Source organism: Onychomys torridus, chromosome 3 (assembly GCF_903995425.1).
Source record: "Onychomys torridus chromosome 3, mOncTor1.1, whole genome shotgun sequence".
Classification (NCBI taxonomy): Eukaryota; Metazoa; Chordata; class Mammalia; order Rodentia; family Cricetidae; genus Onychomys; species Onychomys torridus.
The window spans coordinates 41,092,031-41,117,401 of record NC_050445.1 but is presented as its reverse complement, the minus strand read 5'-3'; the positions used below and the strand labels follow the sequence as shown (position 1 = coordinate 41,117,401).

Below are 25,371 nucleotides of genomic sequence, written 5' to 3'. Positions count from 1 at the left end.
TCAAGTCAGATCTGATCCAACATCATCCAACTAGAGAAATCAAACGACATTCTAAGATTCAAATTTTCATCTATAAAAACGAACTGCAGATCAATATTTAAGTCTTAGCACTGACATGAGGCCAAATTTTATATATATATATAATTTTTTAATGTATAGCTCAAAATGTGGCCCAGCACAAATATTCTTTCTTTATTTTAAAATGTTTATTCTTATTTGTATTGGTTTTTCAAGACAGGGTTTCTCTGTGCAGTCCTGGCTGTCGTGGAATTCACCCTGTAACCAGGTTGGCCTCGAACTCAGAGATCTATCTGCCTCTGCCTCCTGAGTGCTGGGATTAAAAGCCTGCACCACCACCACCCAGCTTAGCACAAGTATTCCTATAATACTGAAGTTAGCATCTATGCTCAGTCCTCACCCACCCAACAACTAAGTCTAAGTACTTCCTCCCTAAAGAAAATAAACTTACTTTTTATAATGCGCATAAATAACTTACCAAGCTTTGGCTAGCAAAATTAATTCTAAAATTCACATTTTATTGCACTATATCCCCCAAAATTATAATATCCAGATGTTCACTACTAAAAAAAATTAAGAACACTACTATAAAATCTATGCTGGAAAGATATACTGCTTGGTAGAAGCAGTATAGTACAGTATATATCATTATAGTATATACTACTTATAATGATACATAAGTAGACTGTATCAGTATAGTATATTTGCTGCTATATCATTATAGTATATACTATATAACATATAAATATATATTTATAATGATACATAAATAGATTGTATCAGTATAGTATATTTGCTGCTCACCATCTCCAGAACTTTACAGTTCCATGGCTGCTCTGTATCTTTACCATTCTAAGCTGGCTTTTCTTTTTTATATATATAATTTAATTTAATTTTACGTATCAGCCATGGGTTCCCCTGTCCTCCCCGCTCCCGCCCCCGCCTTCCCCCCAGCCCACCCCCATTCCCATCTCCTCCAGGGCAAAGACTCCCCTGGGGATTCAGCTCAACCTGGTAGATTCAGTCCAAGCAGGTCCAGTCCCCTTCTCCCAGGCTGAGCAAAGTGTCCCTACATAAGCCCCAGGTTCCAAACAGCCAGCTCATGCACTTAGGACAGGTCCCACAACCTGGATGCCTCCCAAACAGTTCAAGCTATTCAATTTTCTCATTTATCCAGAGGGCCTGATCCAGTTGTGGGCTCCACAGCTTTTGGTTCATAATTCATGTGTTTCCATTAGTTTGGCTATTTATCCCTGTGCTTTTTCCAATCTTGGTCTCAACAATTCACACTCTTACAGTCCCTCCTCTTTCTCGCCAATTGGACTCCTGGAGCTCCACCTGGGAACTGGCCGCTTTAATTTGTAACTTTATTATTAGTTGTGTGTGTGTGACTGTGTGCACACCTGTGCATGAGGTAGGGTCAAAGGACAACTCCGAGGGATACTCGGTGCACACCTGTGCATGAGGTAGGGTCAAAGGACAACTCCGAGGGATACTCGGGTCATCAGGCTTGTTCAGAAGCACTTTACCCACTGAGCCACCCCGCTGGCTCTAGGCCATATTTTGTAAGGTGAGCTGCAGGAGCTGGATACAGCCCAGCTGGGGAAGTGCCTGCACAGCACAGACAGCATCTGAAGCTCAACCCTCAGCACATGTAACTGGGCCTGATGGGCCCTGCCTGTAACCCCAGTACTCGGGAGGTGGAGAGGGAGGAGCATCAGAAATCAGAACTATTCGGCTACACAATGAGGTCAGCCCGAGCTACATGAGACCATCTCAGAACAACAAAAGTAAGCTCTATGTACAAAAATAACAACTGCCAAGGACATCACTAAGCAGCAAAGGGTCAGTGAACAGGAGAAACACCTATAATATGAAGTTGTTCTATAATAACTGCATAACTTGGAAATATTAACCCCTCCCAATGACATCTTGGCTACTCTTTCCAAACCCTACATGTCCTCCTTTTCCTAGTAAGGCCTGCCCACAGAGCTTCCTTCCTGTTGTTCCATGTTTACTCTGACAGTCACACACAGCCCCTCCTCTCCACCTACTGCGCGATCCAGCAGCATGCTGTTCACCGCACACGTGAGTTCTTACACTGGAACAGAGTGCTGACACATCAGGAGTAACGTCCAGTGACCTCTCCTTCCCCTGTGCACTTCTAACAAGGTAAAATACGGTCTTTACACACAGCTCCTCATGAGCAAATGTAGCAGCACTAGTGCTTCACATCGTTCACAAAACCATGGCGGGAGCCTTCGGGCCGGGGCCTGGTCTACCCACCCGCTCTCGTTTGGCCATGTCCGCAGCGCTCACGCCCTCGGCAGCCTTCGTCCCAGCGCGGATCACTGCAGAAAGAAGGAAAAAGGCCAAGATGGCACCAAGGGAATGCTCACTGAGCAACACAAGAATGTGACTTGAATGATGCAAACTCTTTGAAAAGGGCCCTGAGGACTGTGTTGGCCAGTTAGTTGGGTCCAAAAATAGCTACAGGGCTAAGTTCTAGACTTAGACTTGCTCTGAAGACAAACTCTGAACATTTTGTGATTTTGTTCCTTTCTGCCTGCAAAACAGCATCAGATTCATGCTGCAAGCAAGACAGAAAGGTATGGAAGAAGTTCTGAAAGCAGCTATAACCCAGGGATCTGGAACACAGAATGTTCCACCAACAATCTGCTCCCTGTGCACTTGGGGGCCACCACTCAACAATTAGATGAGCCACCATAGAGGAGAACTATGGTTTCACAGGCCTCAGCGCCAAAGGCTGATGGCCTAACATTACTAGCTGTTATGCATCTACACGGAAATAAGCTGATAAATACCAGAAGCTCTAGAAATTTTTTTTAATTTAAAACTAATTTCTCATTCTTTTTTGACATTAAGAGAAAGGTACTAAGTAAACATTTAAAGTCTATCAATAATCCAAAAAAGTAACTTCAGTTGTATTTTTCAACATCTTAAAAAAAAAAAAAACTCATAAGAAGTGAAGACAAAAGAGAGGTAATTTGAGTTTTTCTCCTCTGCTTCTAATCCTCTACTGGAAATGTCTAAGGCACCCAGACGGAAGAATGGGACTGACCGACTGATCTGCAGAATGAAGGGAGGGTCCTAACCTCCACTGGAGTGGAGTAGCAATAGCACACTGTAGAGGGGAGATGTGGGGTTTCACTGGAAACACATCTCCAAACGTAACTGCTGGCTCACTCGCATGTCCCAGGGCCGCCTACTCAGATGCCTAGTTCCTATCTTCTTCCACTACTCACAGCCTTCTCGGGCCAGATAGAGGTTCCGGGTTCCAGTTGGCTTCTTCACCTTCTTTGTTCGGAGCTTTGCTGCCTCATCCCGGGTCACAGCCAAGTCAATCTTGAGCAGCCGGCCATCCAGTTTAAGACCACCACCCTGAAACATATTACAGCTTTCTACTCAGAGACTTAGCAAGCAGAAAGTACATAACAAGGAATATCAAGAAAAGGGAATCAGCACACTATAATTGAGCTGTGAAAGCCAGGCCACAGGATCATCTGCCTAGATGGCCACATGTGGACCCCTGAGACTCACACTAGTTTTTACAAGTGTACAAAAGGTCACATGTATGTACTTAAGACAATCAGCAGTAAGGAGTTTACAGTGGTTCTAAAGGAGCCTAAACTGAGGAGAATGTTCTGTAAACAAATGTTTAGTGTTCTAAAGCTAGTGAAAGGTAAGAGTATTTAAGAGACAATGACAATACAGGATAATGTCTCAAAAATTGCATATGTCATTTAAAAAGCACAGAAAAATTCTCAGTATCTACACTCTGTCAAATGTACATCTAGTTTCCAAGATGGTACTAAAACCTTTTAGTTTTTAATGTTATTAGCCTAGAATAGAGGCTGACAGACAGACAACAATGAATGCTACAAATATCAAAACTGGGTCCTCACTTAAGAAATATGCGCAACTGCATTCATCTTAATGGATAAATAATTAAGGCAGCGCGTGCAAAGCTCAGTGCTTAAATACATGCTAAGTGTTCACGTCTTCACCTGAGCTACTCTGTCCTAGGCACGGGGAAGGACACTTTCCTTACCTCAGCCTCTGCAGAGGCAGCTGCAAGGCATTTCTGAGCTGCTTCCTGAGTCATGAACTGAGCGAATGCACATCCTGCACCAAAACACAAAACTTCGTGAGAACACCCTCACTTTCACAGTAAGCAAAGGACACTGAAAACATCACAGCCTGGCACAAGTGGAAGGACCAAGTAGCATCGACGGGACAGAGACTGTTGAGTGGTGCAGGATTATAGCCAAATACATGACAGAGAAACCCACCTCACCACTTTCAGCATCACGGAGTCCCCTGTAGTAGAGTGAAAGATGAGGCAGAACTACTGAACCCCAAAATTACATCTCATGGTCCTAGAGTCACCTGGGGGGCATCAAATAACACCAGGCACGCCTCTTGGGGCGAAAGAGGCTTCTATTATGTGACTATCGCAGGAAAACAGCCGTGAGAGCAATTGTTAGCGTCCTCTCTAGACTCTTTATAAAGCATGCCTTTCATTGGTTAGATGTAGGGCCAATCCTCTAAATGAATTCCTACTACGGATTAAAAGCAACTTTGCACAAGTTCATCCCACAGTAAATTTCAAAAAAAGAAATGTTTCATAATATACTGTTGGTATACTTTAAAACTTAAAAGAACTCTCTCATTGAAAACACTACCATGTCTCCCAGAGATAGGGCGTTATCTTCTGCCCTGTACCGAAATGAATCTAGGCAGATTAATCTGAAACATACATACAATAGACTAACCGAAGGGTCACCATCTAAAGACCAAACATCTAGAGTCAAAACTTTAGACAGGGTCAAGTGTCCTGTGTTCCCAAGCCCTCCCACTCTCTATTCACATCTCTTTAGGCATCGATCAGGTAACATCTTCCCAAAAACAAGAAGAACTTCAGGAATCTGGACTACCCTCTACAGCACAGAGCACTAACAGAGATAGTCAGAAGAAACACATTTCAACCTCAGAACCCATGGGCTATTCATTAGTGGAGTCAACCACACACAGAACAAAAATAATTGGGGGAAAAAACTGACTAAACTGAACATGTATGGATTGCCACTCTCTAAAAGCAATGTAACAACAACTTACCTTGTTTCTCAGGGGTGTGTGTATATTGATACATTTTTATGAAAGCATCTCTTGACTCCAAGGAGAATGAACTTTTCCCAGGCCTTGCCATCAAGTCAGTAATGTGCCTTGGGGTCATCTAAGACTACCCACTTACCCTTCTCTCCTACTGTATACTTCTTTAAGCTTAACCAACTTGAAGGAAACATCCAACAAACCTTACTGGGCCTTGAAACAGCTTTTACAACCTAAGCTAAATGCATAGCTTTAATCTTAAGTTATTTGCTCTTCCATGCCCTTGACCCAAAATAGTGTGTGTGTGTGTGTGTGTGTGCGCGCACACGCACTGTACTAATCATTTGCTGAAATCAGCAAACAGGCTGGAAGCAACCTTATTCAACATGATGCAGGCTGATAACATCTGCTGCAGTTTTGTTGCTATACTAGGTGGGCTGGAAGGAATAAAGTTACTTCTTCCCCTGTCAAAGATTTCTATAAAGAATCCCCCATTACTTCCCCCATGCCATGTTTTCTGTGCTGTTCAAAAAATACGAGGCAAAGCCGTTTATTAGGGACAGACAGCAGATATAGAAGTGGAGAATTCATATTGGGCTTATTCTTGGTCAAACTAATCCAAAAGGAAGTTGCTTTATTTTCATTCCTTAATGAATGAGATTAAAGTATATGGGAAGAACCAGGTGGTGGTAACACACACCTTTAATCCCAGCACTTGGGAGGCAGAGGCAGGTGGATCTCCAAATTCAAGTGCTATGGGATGGTCTTTCTGTACACTGTGAATATCTGTTGCTACCAATAGTTAATAAAGAAGCTGCTATGACCTATGGCAAGGCAGAACAGAGCCAGGCAGGGAATCCAAGGAGAGAGACAAGGAGAAGAAAGTCAGGGTCAGATGAGACACTGTGAGTCGCCCAAGGAGGAACAAGATGCCTACAGACTGTTAACGCCATGGCCAAGTGGCAAAATACAAATGAACAGAAATGGCTTAATTTAAGATGAAAGAACTAGCTAGCAAGAAGCCTGAGCCACAGACCAAACAGTATTTACTGACATAAGTCTCTATGTGTTTATTTGGAACCAAGTACCTGCAGGACCAAGGTGGGACAGGGAAAAGTGTCCATCTACATTCAAGGCCAACCTGGTCTACAAAGTGAGTTCCAGGACAGCCAGGGCTACTCAGAGAAACTCTATCTGGGAGTAGGGGGAATACTTAAATTATGCTTCTAAAATCAGTAACAATTAAGATTAATAGACCAAAAAAGAAATCTAGCACATCAATTGCAGACTATATTGTAAAAATATTAAATACCCTGCTACACTCAAAAGGAGAAGTAAAACAGTATCATGCCTGTACTATGAGCATCCTAAGAAAGTTTAATTGGCCATTCTAGAAAAACCAACCAGAAATGAAAAAGCTCCAAGAAGTGTGACTATTAGCACTGAAGACATTTATTACCCTAGCCATTTTTCAGGTAAAAAACCTAAGCACACAGTGATTAAATAACTTCCCAAATTGGTATGTGACTAAGAAGAGTTTCATCCCTAATCTCCAGGAAACTGTTCAGTACTGCCTTAGATTATTTTAACTGAGTAAAAGTAAGAATTGATCAAATCTTATGTGATCAATTCTTCTCAGCTGAAAACAAAGGTTCAGAATGGAAGTTCTTGGCCATGGGTAAGCTCTTGAGACCCCTCAAACCTTCAGAAATAGCATTCTTCTGAGGGGTGGGCTTACAGCACTTGCTAGAGCAGAGGAGTCAAGAGTCCAAACACATGAGTGCAATGCTTATGATGGTTTATCCTTCACCATCAATAGGACTGGACACAGAACCACCAAGGAGACTGAAGCCACACCCTTTGATATTTGTGAGGGTGTTTCCACAAGGATTGAGGGGAAAGATCCTCCCTGAAGGTGGGTGGTATTCATGGTCGAGGGGCCTGTGTAAAATCACAGAAATGGGAGTGAGCAGACCTCTAGCTTTACCCTTTCTCTACTTCCAGCCCCACTATGAAAGAGCTATGCTGCTCTGCCATGTCCTCACCATAACAGATGACTCCTCTGAACCAAAGCAAAATAAATCCTGCTTTCTTTATGTCAAGTATTTTGGACACAATGATGGAAAAGTTAGTAATACGCAGCTTGAGTAGAAAGAATGCAGTCCATGAAGTCAGAGATTACAAATGGATTGATGCTACATCTGTCTATATTCCCATTCTAATACACAGCAATATGCTAGGATGAATGCTTAACCCTTCAGAGTACAAAATAAATAACATTAGAGGAAAATATCTCAAACACCACTCCTGCTACAGTTTTCCTTCGGACTGTTGCCATGCGACAAAGTTTCTGTCAGTTTTTATCTCTAACAAAAGCATCAGAGAAAAAAACAAGTTCCCCATTAATTTTGAGCAGTGTAGAATATTAATACCCATGAGATGCTATCACATTTGAAATTCAAAGGAGAAAAACAAATGGAATTCATTATCTTAAAGTAAATAAGCAAGAGCTTTAAAGGCTGAGATGAAATTAAAGCTGGCAAAGCCATTAAACTGCTGACTTTCACATCATGGAAGACAATTTCAGAGTGTCCTTGGGCTTTTCTGGAAGCCAAGAAACACTAGACAGACTGTGTAACACCCAGAACAGCGTAACTGATGCTCTTTCCTAATACTGGGCTTGGTCAGCTGAGGGCAAATACCTTTAGAATGTTCTGTGTCTGGATGCAAGACAATTCGGACATACTTAAGATCACCAAATTGCTGGAGGACCTCCCCAAGATCTTCTTCTTCTGAGTCAAATGAAAGGTTTCTATGGAACAAAAGCAGGCCACAAAAATTTTAATGACAAAGACCTTGAATTTCAATATGAGGTATAAGAATTAGACAATCACCTTTGATGGCTCCCTGTTTATAACCATTCTCCCTTGTTCAAAAATAGCACCAGTATACAAGAGTGGCCCCTAGTGGCTAAGCCTCTGCTATATGAGTCTGTCCCTTTGTCCCAACTTACTAACCTTCCAATATCAGACTCTCTCACCTGGGAATTTAAAACTTAATAGACAATAGAAAGACCAAAAGTTGCAGATACAGATTCCCTTCCACTGAGGAACATCACAGCTGAGAGGCCCTGGGATGATACAGTTACGCTGTATTGTGACCTGGTAGTTATGCAAATACACACACAAGCTCTGCTTAGCTCTACCCTTAGAGTCATATACGTTATAGAAATGCTTTGTGCCTTTACTTTTTTTAGACGGTATCATAGAGAAAAGACGCACAACCTCTAGCAGGGAAAGTCTCACCACCACCCAGATTTTTCACCCGACTTGAGATCTACACCTTGACAACACTGACTCTGGGAGCAATCCAGAATTCACCCAACTCGTCCTCTTCTCACAGAATGTGGTGAAAATTAGTTTCTCTTTAAAACCAGACATGTTCACAGCAGGCTAGTAAGAAACATGTCTTTCTTCTATTGAATTAGACATAGTTCCCTCTGTGTTCATTATGAAATCTAGATTTCAGTTAAAATTTTCCAAGAAAACCCTTCAAAACAATATAAAAGAAAAACATGGTAAAGATGACTAGGCAAATAAGAAAAGGGGGAGAGAGAAAAGGAGAGAGAGAAAGGGAGGAACAGGAACCACACATGAATAGCTTTAATCTGAGAATCTAAAGCTTTTTTTACATATTTGAAAATTTTAGTGTGTATGTGCACATGCACCACAAAACACATTTGACAATTAGAGGAGAACTTGCAAGAATCCAGTTCTCTAATTCTGCCATGTAGGTCCTGAATATCAAACTCAGGTTGTTGTGGGAGCCCATTTTCAGGTTCCTCGTGGCTTTACTCAGCAGGTCTGCATGGAGAGGATGACTGGACCACGGGCCTGAGTGCAGTGTCTGAGATGGTCTGCACTGGGCTGTGCTGGGGGAGGTCTTCTGCTCCACCCCTTGGCGTCTCTATAAATACTCTAGGGCAGAGACAGTCAGGGCCTGTTGGAATAGGTTCGTGGCTATCCTGTATTTTCTATCTTTTTTCTCTCCACACTCTAAATCCTTCTACCTAATATTTCCTGCTGCTCCCACTCAAGAGCACTCTGGGGAAATATGGGGGTGGTGGATAGGCCCCCAGCAGGTTGTCAGACTTGGTGGCAAGCACCTTTTCTCACTGAGCCACCTCACTCACCAGCCTGTTTGCAATGTGGTAAGACCAACCTGACCTATGAAAATGCCTATCTATTAGTCAGTAGGGCTGAAATAACAACAACAGGCCATAAAACCTATCTCCACCCCGTATATTCCCCTGGAAACAGAAGGCATGACTTTCTGTATTTTGGCCATTACTTTAAAAGAGAAGTTAGGGCCTAGGAATGTAGCTCAGTTGGTAGAGTGCTTGCCTAGTGTCCTGGTTTGCTTTCTATTACTGTAATAAAGACCATGACCAAAAGCAACTTAGGGAGAAAAAGGTTCATTTCATCTTACAGTCCATCACTGAGGGAAGCCTTGGCAGAAGCCCATGGCAGGAACCTGGAGCCAGAAACTGAAGCAGAGTCCATGGAGGAGTGCTATTTACTGGCTTGCTCCCCATGGCTTGCTCGTTTGCTTTCTTTCTTTTAAGTTTATTTATTTTTATTTTACTTGTATGGCTGGGTTGCCTGCATGTGTGTCTGTGCACTAGGTACATGTGAGTGCCTGTAGAGGTCCAAAGAGGGCGTTGGATCCCCTGAGACTGGAGCTACTAACTGTTGGGAGTCACCATGTGGGTGCTGGGAATAAAACCCAGGTCCTCTGGAAGAGCTGTCAGTGTCCTTATTGCTGAGCCATCTCTCTAGCCTTGACAGTTTGTTTTCTTATCAACCCAAGACCACCGGCCCAGAGGCTGGGCCCTCCCACATCAATCATCAATGATCAATCAAGAAAATTTCCCAGACTTGCCTATGGTCCAATTTGGAAAGCAATTTCTCAACTGATGTCCCTCTTCCCAGATGACTCTAGCTTACGTCAACAAACAATGATTCTGCACACCTATTACACACAAAGATCTGAGTCTGACTCCCAGCACCACCTAAACTAGGCATGGTGGTATACATCTGTAGTCCCAACACTCAGGTGGAGGCAGGAGACTTAGAAGTTCAAGGTCATCTTTAGCTACATAAGTTTGGAGCCTGGGATACATGAGACCCTGTCTCAAAAATATGAAGAACAAAAAATAGGAAAGAAAAAGAGAAGTTAGGCATGAAGAGAGAAATTATCTAGGGCAAATGGCATCACCTCAGTAAGTCTCTTAAAGGAAAGATCAGAACCAGTTAAGAGCTAAAATGTTTCAAAAGTTGCCACCCCAATTACAAAACATGAAATCTAGAAAGGACAAGGACTCTACCTACTAGTTACCTCCTGTTTTAAGTTCTTGCTCTTAAATTTCTCACTGGTATGTCCCTCAGCTCAGATGTGCTAAACAGTCTCATAGCATCTAACTTTAGTGCTACAGAAAGGAGAGAGGAAAAGAGGAAGGGGAACCAGAGATAAAGAGGAGAGAGAGGAAAGGAGACCAGGGGTGTGAGGGAAAGGCAAGGTAAGCAATGAGACCTGTAACGGGGATGCACAGCTCTGCATAAGGAAGGCGTGCGTACCTGATGAAAACAGTTTTCCCTTCGTTCACATCAGAGGATAACTTCCTCTTCTTTTTCTTTGAGACTGGGACATCTAATGTAAAAGACAACAACAACAAAACAAAACAAAACACAAAAAAACAAAAAAAAAACTCAAAAAGACAATGCAAGTCACATGACAAAGGACTAACTTCTTAAATATTTTATAGAAACTAATTCTTAAAATTTTAAATGGACAAAGGATATAACAAATAAATATATTAAAAGTGGCTCAAACTCAAAGAGAAGCAAAGCAGAGGAACTGAGGGTGTAGCTCAGTGGTAGAATGTGTGTTTACTGTAAACAAGGACATAGGTTCAATCCTCAGCTGAAAGAGAGAGAAAAAGGGGGCACGAGGGCATAGGTCAAGAAAAAAAGATACTGCTTTTTACCTAAATTGGCAAAACAAAAATGACCAATAGAATCCAATACAGTAAAAGTGTCTTATTTGAGCAGCCCTAGGTTTTCAGATTCAAAAAAGAAAATGACAGGAGACACATGGATCCAAACTGCAGGTCTCATTACACTCCCAATATAAAAGACTTGACTCTATCCTCATGAATAAAAAAATGTTTATTTCCTCTCTCTTCTGTGGCCAAACCAAAACACCAGACTACAGAAGGAGAAAAACACCCACTCCAACAGGCAGTGATTGGCCATTTCTCACTGTCTAATGACCCCAATAAAGGAAGCAACATAGACTGGTAATAGTTCTACAAAATGCTCCCCAAAGTCCTTGTTAGGAACCAAACTGTGTCTCTCCAAAGCTCATACAAAAGCTTTAACGCCTCATGCCATTATACTTGGAGATGGAGACTTCAGAGAGGTAATTATGGCTAAGTAGAGTCACGAGGGTTGGAAAACCAGTTTGCTTATCAGAGGAGGAGGAAAGACCAGAGTCCTGGGGAGTTGTGCTTTATTCTCCTTGACTCAACACGTGGGGAAAAAATTTGGGAAGACACTGAGCAGGGAAAGTCTGTAAAGCAGAAACGGGGTGCCTTGGTCTGGGGACACCTAGCCTCCAGAACTATAAGGAAACAAATCTATCTTATTTGAGCCACAAGTCTGTATAATTTTGGTATGGAAGCCCAAATTGAATTTATAGCTCTTTATCTCATCTCAAACAAAGAACTGTTTGTTTTTAACTTAGCTACATCTCAAGTCAAAAGGTTTTTCTCAATCTATTTGTATTTAATCTTATTTATATTTAATCTGTTTATCCAGTTATTCATTCAACTTAGACAATTAGAAGTGGTAGTGCCCTCAACATTAAGGCTAGGTTTTAAATTTCCTAATAAAGACTCTAAATTGTCAAATATCATTCCAAACTTATCTTTAAAACAAATAAAGAAATAAAAAGACTCAGAATGTAGCTCAGTTAGTTGGTAAATGCTGGCCCAGCATGTATGAAGCCCTGGGTTCAGACCCCAACATGGCATAAACCAGATATAGTGGTGCACACCTGTAATCCTTGAATTCATGGGGATGGGTTCAAGATCATTCTCATCTACATATTGGGTTTGAGGCAAGCTAAGGTTATAGGAGACCTGCCTCAAAGAAGAGGCAGAGGGGGCAGGGATACAGAACAGTTAGAGTGCTTGCCTTGCATACACAAGGTCCTGTGTGTGATCTCCAGCAACACATAAACTAGGGGTGCATGCCCATCACTCAGGAGGTAGAGACAAGAGGATCACAAGTTCAAGCTCATCATCTCCTACACAGCATCATCAAAGTCAGCCTGGGCTACATGAGATCCTGTCTCAAAAGAGAGGAGCATGGGAAGGGAAAGGGGGATATTGGGATAGGGAGAAAAGCACTGGAAAAAAGGAAAATAAAGGTTGCCTTTTTAGTAGTTAACAAAAAACTATTTGATAGAAAAACTATTTGAAAAGAGGCCTGGGCAGAACTGGTATACATTTCTCAGTAATTTATTCAAAGCTGAAAGGCATTTATGAAGATGCCAGCAAACCTTCATCCTCTTGTTCTTCAGCACTGCTACCACTCTGCACCATTCCTTCACCATCAACGCTACCTCCTCCCTCCAGGTCACTGTCCTCATCAGACTGGTCTTCCTCGAGGCTTTCTTCAGGAGCTGCTCTCTTGACTGCTCTGCAACAGCACAGTTCAGATCTCAAATCTGGGCTGACACGTAAGCTACTGAGCTTTATTACATATACCAAGTTTGCAGTGAAGTGAGTGTAGGAAAGGCAAGAGTATTTCCTCTCAGGAAAAATGTTATGTCTTCCCCTAGTGTCTCAGAATGGGCCTACCTCTTCTGCATTTTCACACGAGTGGTCACTGTTGACTTTCTACTTTCCTCTTCATCACTATCACCATCATCATCCTCAACATCATCATCATCTTCTTCTTCTTCTTCATCATCATCATCTTCTTCTTGCTCTTCCACCCTGCCATTCTTTTTACCTGATTCCTTATGCTTATGTTCACTGCTCTCCTTTTCATCTGTGGAGGAAGGTAAAGGAGTTCACTATCTAAACAAGGTCACTGTAACAGGAATAACTAGTAACTCAAGTTCCTAGCCTCTTCAGGATTTCCTCTTGTTTTTCTTACCATACAGTCTGGCTTCCATTCCTGTCAGTTCCTCATCCTCAGCCCAACAAAGATTGTTTAAACCCTATATCTGTACTGAGTATCTATTTTTTTGTCACTATTCCCTGGATAATGCAGTACAACTGTTACATAGTTTCATATTATATTAGGTTTACAACTAATCTAGAGAGGATCTAAAGTGTACGGAAGGATTGCATTAATTCTATAAGAGATTTGAGCACTCAAGGATTCAGGTATCTGAGCATAGTCTGTGAATCAATTCCTCAGAGACCCCAAAAGATGACAGCATACAATATCAGCAAATGTGAGAGAAAACAAAAAAACCAGCCAGTCACCACCTACATTAGATTCCTCTTTTTCTAAGTTAAGCCTGAAGTTTAACCTGCCCCAGAAAGAGAGAAATAGCAACCAAACTCTTCAGACAAGCCACCATTTACACACCACAACAAACACATTGCTTACTCTGGCCCTCCATGAACTTACATTTTAATGTTTAATACTCTGACACTCTGGTGACTTACAAGCATTGTAAGTTTTCTCTCTCATTTAAAAATTTTTTTAATTAAAAAATACTATTTTATGCGTATGATAATGTTCTGACTGCTTATGTACCTATACATGAGCATGAAATGCCCTCAGAGGGCAGAAGAAGCTATCAGATCCCCTGGACCTGGAGTTAAGGACAGTTGTGAGCTACCATATGGTGCTCATACCCACACTTCAGAAGTGACTTTAAACTCAAAAGATCCTATGTTTGGGGATCAGCTCACCAGACAGTCCAATGCGAATCAACAAGCAGACCTGAGCCCACAGGAATTTGGAGATTTTCCGGGATATTTTTTTGGCTAATATTATGCTTTGGGTATCTCCAGCTCAATATTCCCACTATCCAGGAAAGCTCCAATATGTGTCGGGCACGGTGGCGCACACTTTTAATCCAGCACTTGGGAGGCAGAGGTAGGCAGATTTCTGTGAGTTTGAGGGCAGACTGATCTACACAGCAAGTCCCAGGAATACACAGAGAAACCCTGTCTCAAAAACAAAAAAACCACAAGAATCGTTTCCACCCTCACAACCCTCCTACCTCACACTAACACACCTTACCTGGGGCAGAAGCAGGCTGGGTATCTTTGTATTTGTCCTTTGCCACAGCCCAATCCACAGCCACAGTCCGCCCTGTAAAATAGAGAGGTAATATCAAAGAGACTTTCTTCTCTTTTAATATCCCTACTTCCCACCCATCAAAAGACAGTTACAGTATTAGTGGAGACAAAGAAATGCCAATTCTGAGACTATTGGTTTTTCTGGTTGTGGGCTAGCCTTCAGCTGCTGAGCCATCTCTCCAGCCTGAATACGGGTTCTTAAAGATAGAGCAAGAAGATCTTGAATTCCAGACCAGCCCAGACTACCTTGTAAGATACTGTTTCAAAACAAAAACAAAACTAAAAATGTTCTCAGTAGCTTGCTGTGAAACAATCTTTTTGTACACTATGACTATTTTTGCTCTCATTGGTCTAATAAAGAGCTAAATGGCCAATAGCTAGGCAGGTAGAGGTTGGCACAACAAAAGAGAGCTAGCATTTTAGCAATGAGTTCCTAAGCGGTAGAAACATCTTTGAACATTAAAAAAAAAAAAAGGCGGTTACTATGCTAATTCACTGAAGTACTAGAAATAAACAGGTCACGGTGTGAGTGTAGAAGGCTCACCTTTTATCTCTTTCATATTCATGCCTTTGAGAGCTTTTCCTGCTTCAAGGAGGTTTTTGAACTGAATAAAAGCAAAACCACGCATCTTTCCATCTGTGAGCAAATGTATAAAAATGTCAGAGTCAGCAGCGGGGTAGCCAACAGAACAGGAAAATCACAGTCGTCAGGCTGACAAGACAGTCCACAGCCTGCCAATCAGCCAAGAGATCCCTGCCCCAAAACAACAGTTCTATATCCTCCTTAACTCCGGCTTTAGGAAAGCAGTGATCAACACCGGTGCTATGACCAAGTCTGAGCTACCTAAAGACAGTCTCAAGGCAATGACACTAGTGCTTGGTCCTTACTACTTGTCAAGTGCTGTGACAGGCACTTCAAATACCCTAGTGTCTAGGGCCACAGAGAGCACGACAAAAAGTTTATTTTCCATTCAATAATATGGAAAAATTCACATTAAACTGTCTTCACCAAATCCACACCAAATGAAGGTGCACACATACCTGGCTTCCTTGGGATATTCACCTCCAGAACAGTTCCATAGGGAGTAAATACCGTTTTCAAGTCATCTTCTGAACACTAAAGCCAAAAGGAAAATGAGAAATATTATCACAGCAAATAAATATGAAACATCAACTAAGTTCATTGTCTAGAAAGAGTCTGAATATCTTTATTCCTTTTTTTAAAACTTTCAAGACTAGAAAAGTGAACTGTGAACAGATGACAACTTACTTTATATCTAAGAAGCCAAAAAAGAAAAAAAAGCCAGACATGGTGTCCCACACCTGTAATCCCAGCCCTCATGAGGCGGAGTCAGGAGGATCAGGAGTTAAAGGCTAACCTTGGCTAGAACATTTGAGGTGCACATGAGCTACAAGAGACCCTGTCTCAAAAAGGGAAGGAGAGAGAAGCTGAACACACAAACCTCTTTCTGGGTGGTAGTTTCCTATAAAGGAAAGCATCTTTACATTTAGTGGACTTCGTAAGTTCTTTTAAAATTTTATTTATTTATTTATTTTATTTGGGAAGAGGGCAATGCATGCTCATGTGTGTGGGAGGCCAGCTCCCACCTTTTTTTGGTTTGTTTTTTGTTTTTTTGTTTTTCGAGACAGGGTTTCTCTGTGTAGCTTTGGTGCCTGTCCTGGATCTCGCTCTATAGACCAGGCTGGCCTTGAACTCACAGAGATCCACCTGGCTCTGCCTCCCAAGTGCTGGGATTAAAGAAAGGCGTGTGGGCCACTGTATGGCTGGCTCAGCTCCCACCTTTTAAAGGGTTCCTATAAGGAGGAGAGAGGAATAAGAAACTTTCAGGTAGAAAGATAGTGGAGAGGAGACAGAAACACAGGATAGCTTCAGGAGGACCTAGATCAAAATCTACTGGCCTCTTCTGTCTCTTCAAAAACTTTTTATAACAATGCCAAGGGAGAGGGAAAAGACCTCCCCTTGCCTGATCAAAGCACACTGTACAACCAAGTGCAGACCCTTCCAAACACCTGGTAAACACACCCGTGATCAAATCATCCCCTTATGCAGCCCTGCTGGGTAAAGTAAGCTCAGATTCTCAGACCCTGAGTAAGGTCTCACCAGGAAACCTCTATGTGTGTGGAAATCAGAGGACAACTTCTAAGGATTGGTCCTCTTCTTCCACCATGTGGGACCCTGGGATCAAACTTGGGTCATAAGGCTTGGCAGCAAGAACCTTTACCCACTGAGCCATCTTACCTGCCCCTTGACAAAGAGGCCCATTTTCCCAATTCAACAGGCTAAGGGTTATTTCCCAGCGATAAATACCATTTTGGTGAAGAGTTCCACCAATGAGCACGCCTTGGTTCAAGCATCCTTCAAAACATGCACTTAGTTCAATCACTTACCTTAAAGCTGAGGTTTCGGATAATTAATCTGGCTTTCTTATCTGCCACTTTGGCTTTTTTGGGCTTTGGCTCCTTCTTTGGGGACTCTGAATTTTCTAAAAGGTAAGAGACATGAGATAAGTCTGCAAACCCACTTCTAGGCTAGACATAAGTGAAAAAGGTACCAATAGAGACAGCATCTGCCATGGGGTCAAATGTGCACTATCCAGGAATACCAGATTTCCGGGACTGAGATGTAAATGAATGACTGACAGAGCACAGCACAAAGAAAACTAGGGAACCCTAGTTCCGGAAGAGCCTCCCGGCTCTGGACCACCTCTCATCTTCACTGTCTCCCTTCCTCTTGGAGAATTACTAGAACTCACCATGTTTCCTCTTTTCCTGGGACTTGTTCCTCAGTTTTTTCTTGGCAACGGTCACATTGATCTTGCAGCCTTCAAAGGTGGTGACCTCCTTGAGTGCCCTCTGAACATCCTCCAGCATGGAGAATGTGACATAACCGAAGCCTCGGCATGCCTTACTCCCTAGAACAAAGCAAGACAGAAGGGGCCGAGAGCAAAGGCCTGTGAGCAATTTACCAAAGATACAAGTCTCAGAAGGAAAAGAAACAAGGCTAGCATTTTACTCGGGACTATGAGGCTTTCAATTGGAACTCTCCCTGCCAATCTGATATCTTTATGTTATTGCCTCTTCTTACCCCAGCCTTGATGATCTTTAGAATATGAAGGACCCATGATGCGCACTAGACCCTTGAAGAATTCAATATTAAACAAGGAAAGATCAACAGAAGAGTAGGAAAAATATGTATGGTAGATTTGAAAAATCAGATTATAATAATGCAATCTTAGAAGATATTAGCAATAAATGAGTAAGCCCTCCCCCCAAAAAAAACCATTAAGTCATCAAGACCTTAGCATTTCAGTATCAAATTAAATAAAGGCATAAATCCCCAGCCTCACTTTAGCTTCAGAACACTCCAAGCTATGTAACACGAATACCACTCCTTTCCAAAGAGTAATTTGAGATAGAAAGAAGTGAGTGAATGTCAAAACAATAAGAACTAAGCTAAGGGGCTGAAGAGATGGCTCAGTGGTTAAGAGAACTGACTGCTATTCCATAGGACTGAGGTTCAATTCCCACCACCCAAATGGTGGCCTACAACCATATGTAACTCTAGTCCCAGGGGATGTAACAACCTCTTCTGGCCTCCAAGGGCACTAGGACACCAGGCACACACTTGGTGCATAAAAACCCAGGCACATAAAATTAAGAAATCATTTTAAAAAGAACTATGTTAATGCCTCCTTGCCAGCCTCACAGAAGAAACTCCACACAGAAGAGTATCAGGACCATAAAGATGGATAATTACTCACAATTACTCATCACAGCCCTTTGGGGGGAGGTGTTAACAGTAAAACTGTAATTAATTTCTTGCACAAAAAAGGGGGGGGGGGAGACCAGTGCCACTTAGAGATCTTTGGCAACAATTAACTCTGCAGCTCTCACACAATTGAGCCTGTATGATGATAAGTATCCAGAGATGGGTAATGCCTGGGGGGCGCTCACCAACCTAAGACAGCGGGCCTCCGTGGCCTGGGCAGGTGTCTCCATGACAGGTAAGGTGACCTGCTGATGTCCTAAGCAACCTAAGTCAGAAGCTCATTTTTTAGTTAAAAAAAAAGGGGGGGGGGACCTGTAGGGCCCTGGCCCCTGGGTAACTGCTGCCAGGCATGCTGACCTTGACCTTGACATCTTCCCTATGCTAATTCCCTGAGAGATTCCACCCTCCTGAATGCTTAAGGGAAGTGCCTTGTCTGTGTATCCAGCATATTGGGTGTCAACAGCTTAGATGCAAGACTGTAAAACATCGGAAGCGAACTTCTGCCCTCCCTCCCACTGTGCTGTAAGCCTGTATTTAAGACTTCCTCCCTCCTTCAATAAACGACATTTCGGCATTCAAAAAAAAGGAAAGAAAGAAATTGAAGGCAGCGATGTTCTAAAGCAGGAAGTGGTGATGGTGACATGGGCCTATGAAGATGCTGGACTAAAGTCTATCAAACTGTGCACAGGAAAATTGTATACTATGTGAATTATCTGTCAATAAAGATCTCATAAAAATAAAAAATAAAAATAAAATAAAAAAAATAAAAAGAGGGGGACACAAACAAAACCAATGGTGATGTTTGCCCACAACCTGCAGAAGAAACAACTCTTGTGTGCTGCTTCCCTTTAAATACTCTTAAATCTCCTCCAGAGTACATATCATATAGCACAGCACAGTAATCTACATATACTGGTTGCAGAGCTGACATGTGGCACCCGGAAAATGCAAACTGTGACAAGGAGATGCTTTCTTTCTCTTGGAACATCCTCTCACTAAAGCCTAGCACTCATCTTTCAGAAAATAAAATCAAAAAAATTAAGACCCTCCTCTCAATCAGTACAACCAAAAACAAAGCTGCTCAAATGTGAAGTTCAGCTGAGTCAGTGGTGGCACACGCCTTTAATCCCAATACTTGGGAGGCAGAGGCAGGCAGATCTCTTCGAGTTCAAGGCCAGCTTGGTCTATACAGCAAGTTCCAGGACAGTCTGGGCTACACAGAGAAACCCTATCTGGAAAAACAAACAAAAACAAAACAAAACAAAAGGGGGGGGGCGCAAATGCCTTAATAAAGGCATATACAATAATTATGCCTCCACAAAGAACTGCCACACACACTCAGAATATTCACAATCATAAGAAATGTCATGTCAATACCCCTAGGGAAAACTCCACCTCATCTCCATGACTACCCCTCCTCCACCACTGAAGTACAACACTTCTTCCTAGCACACCTCACTTGTCTGGATAGGAAAGAGACTGTTAAGGATTTAGACCAAGAGCACCAGGTTTAAGGTAAGGGTCCACAAAACTAATATATTCCACAAAGACAGGCTCGGCACTCGTCTAAGGCTCTGGCAACTTCTCAAATTCAACGTGCTAGGCCATGGTGGATGATGGTGGTCTTTGGCACAACTTGTAAAGCAGTATTAATGTCTATTACACCTCCAGCAGCAATACCTTCCTCGGCTACGGTGGTGGGTTATGGATGAAGCAGAATCTTGAATGCATCTGAACTCTGTTTCCCTGAAACTTAGCAAAGGCAGCAGGAAAACGGACATTAATGTTTCTTTCTTGTTCTTGTTTTATTTTGGGGGGACAGGGTCTTAAATAACCCAAGTTGGCCTCAACTCCTTGATCCTCCTGCCTCCACATACCAAGTGTTGGGATTACACCACATACCACTACTCTTGCCTCAATATTAGTGTTCCTTAAATTTAAAAAAAAATTAAATTTAAAAAAATTAGGTAACATTTATTTATTTATGTGCATCACATGTGTGCAAAGGGAAGAGGAGGAAAGAACTTGGCAGGAGCTGGTTCTTTCTGGTCCTGGTGATCAAACTCAGGTTGTTAGGCTTGGTGGCAAGTGCTTTAAACCTGCTAAGCCATCCTGCCAAGCCTCAACATGAATGTTTCTTTTCTTTATTTTTATTTCATGTGCATTGGTGCTTTAACTTCATGTATGTCTGTGTGAGGATGTCGGGTCATCTGGAACTGTTGTTACAGACACTTGTGAGCCACCTGCCATGTGGGTGTAGGGAATTTAACTCAGATCCCCAGAAGAGCAGCCAGTGCTCTTAACTGCTGAGCCATCCCTCCATCCCAGATGTTTCTTAAACTGTGGATTATTACCCAGTAGTGACTGACTAGAATTTAAAAAAATACAAGCACATCCATATATGGTAAGGGTAAGTATTTGTAAGGATTTTATTTGTTTTATTTGCTTTCCTTCTTTTAAAGACAGGCAGGGTCCTGCTATATGGCCCAAACTGAACATTGTTGTGTGCTTGTATCCAATTGTGATGAGCCTCTGTATGTCAAGTTAGTGGAGGCCCTTTGCACTGAGCACCAGCTCAACCTAATCAAAATTAGACAAATAGAAACTAGGGGAGTAGATAGGCTTCTGTAAAACTGATTTAGGGGGAACTTGTAAAGCGGTCGGTTACAGTGGTTAAGGATTATGGCAATGAATCTTAAGCCAAGATGCCATTGAAGAGTACTACATGCAAGAAATGAACAAATAAGAACTCTGGCTCATCCTTTAAAAAAAAAAAAAAAAAAAAAAAAAAAAAAAACATTAATATACAGCACTCTCATCCATCCCTTCAGCTGTATCTATACTTAAAATGACAAAGAATCAGGCAGAGGCCACGGCTTATACAGCAGGCAGCGCCATGTTTACAACCTTAACTATAAACGTGTTCTAGAACTAGAAGCTAAAGATAGTGTGATTATTAGCACATATCAGGCTCCCTAGTCACATACTCAGAAACCATGGAGGGGAAAGGTTCCTCTGTTGAAAGGCAGAGATAGCTACCTCCTCAATGCTTGCTGAGTTAAAGGGAGCTAAATGGATGCTCTGGGTAACAAAGTATCTATCCAGGTATCCCAGGAAAGGCTTATTGAGAAAGAAATGCTTCTGCATGAAAATCATTAAAATTCTTTCATTCTAATCCATGCCAATTCTCCATACTAGGTAATCGAATGCATGCCAAGCAGAATGAGACGCATACGGCAAGCCAGTCAATCTCTCCAGCGACTCAGACCAAAATCCTTGGAACCAGACCTGACCCCCACAACTCCCCTTTGGTTCATACTCCATATCTAATACTTCAGCAGATCCTATTTTACCTTAACAATGTCCACATACAAAACAACTTTCCCACTTCTATTGCTATTATCTTGGTCCAACACCACAATTTCTCCCCAAATTATTTTTAGAGTCTACCAACTGGCCCCCTCTCCTCTATTCACCACACAGCATCCAGAAAGTCTAAAACATCAGTCACTGCTCTCTGCTTAAAACCAATGACTTCTCCACAAGAGATTAAAAATCTGTAATGGTTGGCAAGATCCTATCTGACCTAGTACTTGGGTCCTCATTTTCTAATTCTTGTATTCACTTGCAACATCACCCTGGCCACCCTGCTCTCTTCTCATACAAGGACATAGCTGCTTTAATATCAAGGTTGCTGCTTCCTGAATTCAGACTCTTCTACCTCTTAGGAATTCTAAGTTCACTCTCTTCTCAGGCAGGTCTTTCCTAGCCACCATACATACACACACACCTCCCTAACCCCCTCTTTTTCCTTTATTTTTCTTCTTAGCATTTATCACCATTATCCACATATAATTTGGTTATTTATTGGCTGTCTTTCCAACCATAAATATGTAAGAACAGGATTTCTGATGTAGTGATTTAGTGTCACACGTTTTCTGTAACCCACGGACGACCAACAATGTTGTGGAACATAGTTGGCACTCAAGAAGTATTTGCCAAATAAACAGAGGAATACTAAGCATACTAAGAGCTCCACATGTGCTGATCAAATTGAGTCCTCTATTTACCATACAAAGTTCAAATCATTAAATGCCCTTAAAGCTTATATTCCTGTATTTAAAAATGGGATTAAGACTCTCTGCCATGTAAGACTGTTGAGAACATTAAATAAGTTAACCTATGTTGAGCTAAACACCCTCCTTGCCTGGCAATCATCTGACTCAATAGGCCATAATGGTGCTTTATTAAATGTTAGTTTGGGTTGTTCGAGACAGGGTCTCAGTATGTAATCCAGGCTGGCCTGATGAGGCTATTATAGACGAGGCTGTCCTCGAATTCCCAGCAATCCTGCTGCCACAGCCTCCCAAATGCGGGGATTACGCCAGGCTAATAGGTTAGCCTTTGAACATTTGAACACGTGTAATAAAGGGGGAAACGCAACAGAAACGTTAAGTGGGTGTTTTTGGCTTTCATAAATTCACTCTATTGGCCAACCTACAGCAGAGTCAGTTTAGAAAAGAAACTTAGTTCCCGGCTCCGTACCTTCGGAGAGGGGAAAGAACTGGATGCTTATAGCCGGGATGGCTCACGTCATTTATTCAGAGGATTTAGAAGGCTGAGGCAGGAGGGCTACAGAGTGAGATCCTTGTCTCAAAACAAATTATAACTACACCGCTCCCTGAAATTCGGTGTGTTCTAGCTCCCAGGGGACACCCAGCCCTCTCCGCCATCTCACTCCTTACCTTTCTCAGTCACCACGAAGCACTGTTTCACCGGACCCACTTGACTAAACAACTCTTCCAGCTGCTCACTGCGAGCCGAGGGCGGGAGACGGCCCACAAATAGAGTCAGACCCGCCATGAGACCGGAAAACAAGCCCGTGAGGCCACGAGTGGACCTCACCGGCGCGAGCGAGTCCAGTTAAGTTCGGGCAGGAAACCACGCCAAGTTGCCGGGAGACTCCGGAAGTACCCTTTGCTCAAAAGAGTCCGGGGAGGAAGCGCAATAGGGAACAGAAGAAAAGTTCCGGAATGAAAAAGAAAAATGACGTCCTGGGGGCGGAGCTTCTTGAGCGACGGTCTACGTGCTGTCTTAGCACCGCCCCTGCCACTAAGTGAAACTTGACATCCACAATTTACCCTCTCTTAAAAGCTTTCATTCAGGAGATCGACCCCCAAATTCATCAAAACAGGCAGAAGTCATTTTCCCTCTAAGCCTTGCCCACATCTGACATAGAATGGGTGTTCAATAAATTTTCTGAAGGGTCTCCACACATTCCCAAATTACGCGCAAAAACCTTGGCTAAAACGTCATAGACACAAGGATGTGACATACATTATTTGAACAATTTTCATATCCTCAGAAAACATGAGATAAAATGTCACCTGGCCTTACAGACAAAAATGTATCTACTAAAATTCGCATAGAACAATACTACAAAGTTATATTTTCAATAATTATTTATTGAACTCCTACTATATGCCAGGCATTAGGGATAAAACTGGTTACCTGAAAAAAGGCCGGAACCCTGCCTTCATATAAAATAATATGGAGCAAGAAACAATTAATCTTACAAAAAATGTCTGCAAGATCACATCAGAGCACACCCAAGCCAAACATAACACCCAGCTATATGCACAGACCTAGAACACACTGCTGCCCAGAGAAAGAACATCTTCCTTCGTGTCTGTTCATCAGACAGACTCTGGGCTAACCACAGTATTTGACACTCAGTGGGATCACTGTGTGTCCTACACGGAAAACTGCTGCACTTGCAAAATACCTAGCTGCAAAAAGTACCTGAGGTGCTTTTAAAATCGTTACTTGTCAAATACAGCCACATGATGGGTAGAAAACACCACAAAGGATGAAAGGTACAGTAAAAATTCCCAAGAGCCATCCACTTCCAGCATATTTGGGATAGATGAATGGATGACTTGTTGGTAGTGATGGGGGTGGGAACCACTAAGCATGAAATTTATGAAGGCCTAGCTAACTTCAAATAAATAGTATGTGCTTTTGGAAAAAAAGAACCCATACCACAGTTATATTTAAACAGATAAATCAGGAGAAAGAGCACTGAAATAGAAAAATAGATTGTCAAGGCTACCACTAAGTCAACCCTATCCAACATAAACAGTAAAATGGGCAAAAGGAGTAAGTAGAATCTTTTAAATAAAATTGGTTTGTGGTTCCATATTCTTTCCTCCACCCCAAAATCACCTTAAGAATCAAAATAGTGCCGGGCGGTGGTGATGCACACCTTTAATCCCAGCACTCGGGATTAATCCAGCAGAGGCAGGCGGATCTCTGTGAGTTCAAGGCCAGCCTGGTCTACAGAGCGAGTTCCAGGACAGGCTCCAAAGCTACACAGAGAAACCCTGTCTCGAAAAAACAAAAACAACAACAACAAAAAAGAATCAAAATTCTATTCTCAAATACTAAGCTGTAAGTTTGGGGAGTCTAGTCATAGCTGCAGTAGATATAGGGAAGTTCAATATACATTTGTAACCCCCCCCCCCCAAAAAAAAGTTCTAAATACCCTAAATTCAATTTTTCATTAAAGGACAAAGACTAAACTCCCTATGTCCATTAGGGGGCAGCAAATACCCATAGTGCAGGGTTCTGTGCCCCTAGTCTCATACACAGTAAAACTGACCCTTTCTATCTTCCCCTTTATTCAAATGTAGATCCCCATCTGTTTCCTGTCCCATCCCCCTTCTATCCATCCATATTAGTTAGGGCACATGGTTCTTCGGTCAAGAATATTTGCTCATCCATCTACTCAGGACACATGCAGTGTTCTTTATTAAATAGTGGGAGCCACGGGACCCTGTGAGGTGGCTTCCAAGGGAAATAAACTGCCGGCCTATCCCTCATCCATCAATGTGCTGAAGCCTGGGTTGTTCTTAGCCAACGTTTCTCGGGCCCCATCCCTATGGCTCCACTCCTCACTCTTCCCACAAGCCAAACCTTCTATAAGATTAGGTAGTTCTTATTCTTTCCACTTCTCACAACTGTAATAATTGCTTGTATTATT

At 42.3% G+C, this 25,371-nt stretch overlaps 1 protein-coding gene across 1 annotated transcript in view; it reads right to left on the bottom strand.

The window, feature by feature from the left end:
* Positions 1-23,304, bottom strand: part of Rbm28 (RNA binding motif protein 28) — a 33,050-nt gene extending 9,746 nt beyond the window's left edge. Inside the window, exons 1-13 of the mRNA XM_036182018.1 lie at positions 23,075-23,304; positions 17,314-17,472; positions 16,949-17,043; positions 15,581-15,656; positions 15,084-15,176; positions 14,481-14,552; positions 13,076-13,268; positions 12,775-12,914; positions 10,788-10,860; positions 7,854-7,963; positions 4,091-4,164; positions 3,285-3,420; positions 2,305-2,369 (exon numbers count right to left, since the gene is read on the bottom strand). Of these exons, the coding sequence (XP_036037911.1) occupies positions 2,305-2,369; positions 3,285-3,420; positions 4,091-4,164; positions 7,854-7,963; positions 10,788-10,860; positions 12,775-12,914; positions 13,076-13,268; positions 14,481-14,552; positions 15,084-15,176; positions 15,581-15,656; positions 16,949-17,043; positions 17,314-17,472; positions 23,075-23,192 (1,404 nt within the window). The 5' untranslated portion in view covers positions 23,193-23,304. The remainder of the gene's footprint in view (positions 1-2,304; positions 2,370-3,284; positions 3,421-4,090; positions 4,165-7,853; positions 7,964-10,787; positions 10,861-12,774; positions 12,915-13,075; positions 13,269-14,480; positions 14,553-15,083; positions 15,177-15,580; positions 15,657-16,948; positions 17,044-17,313; positions 17,473-23,074) is intronic.
* Positions 23,305-25,371: the final 2,067 nt, after the last annotated feature.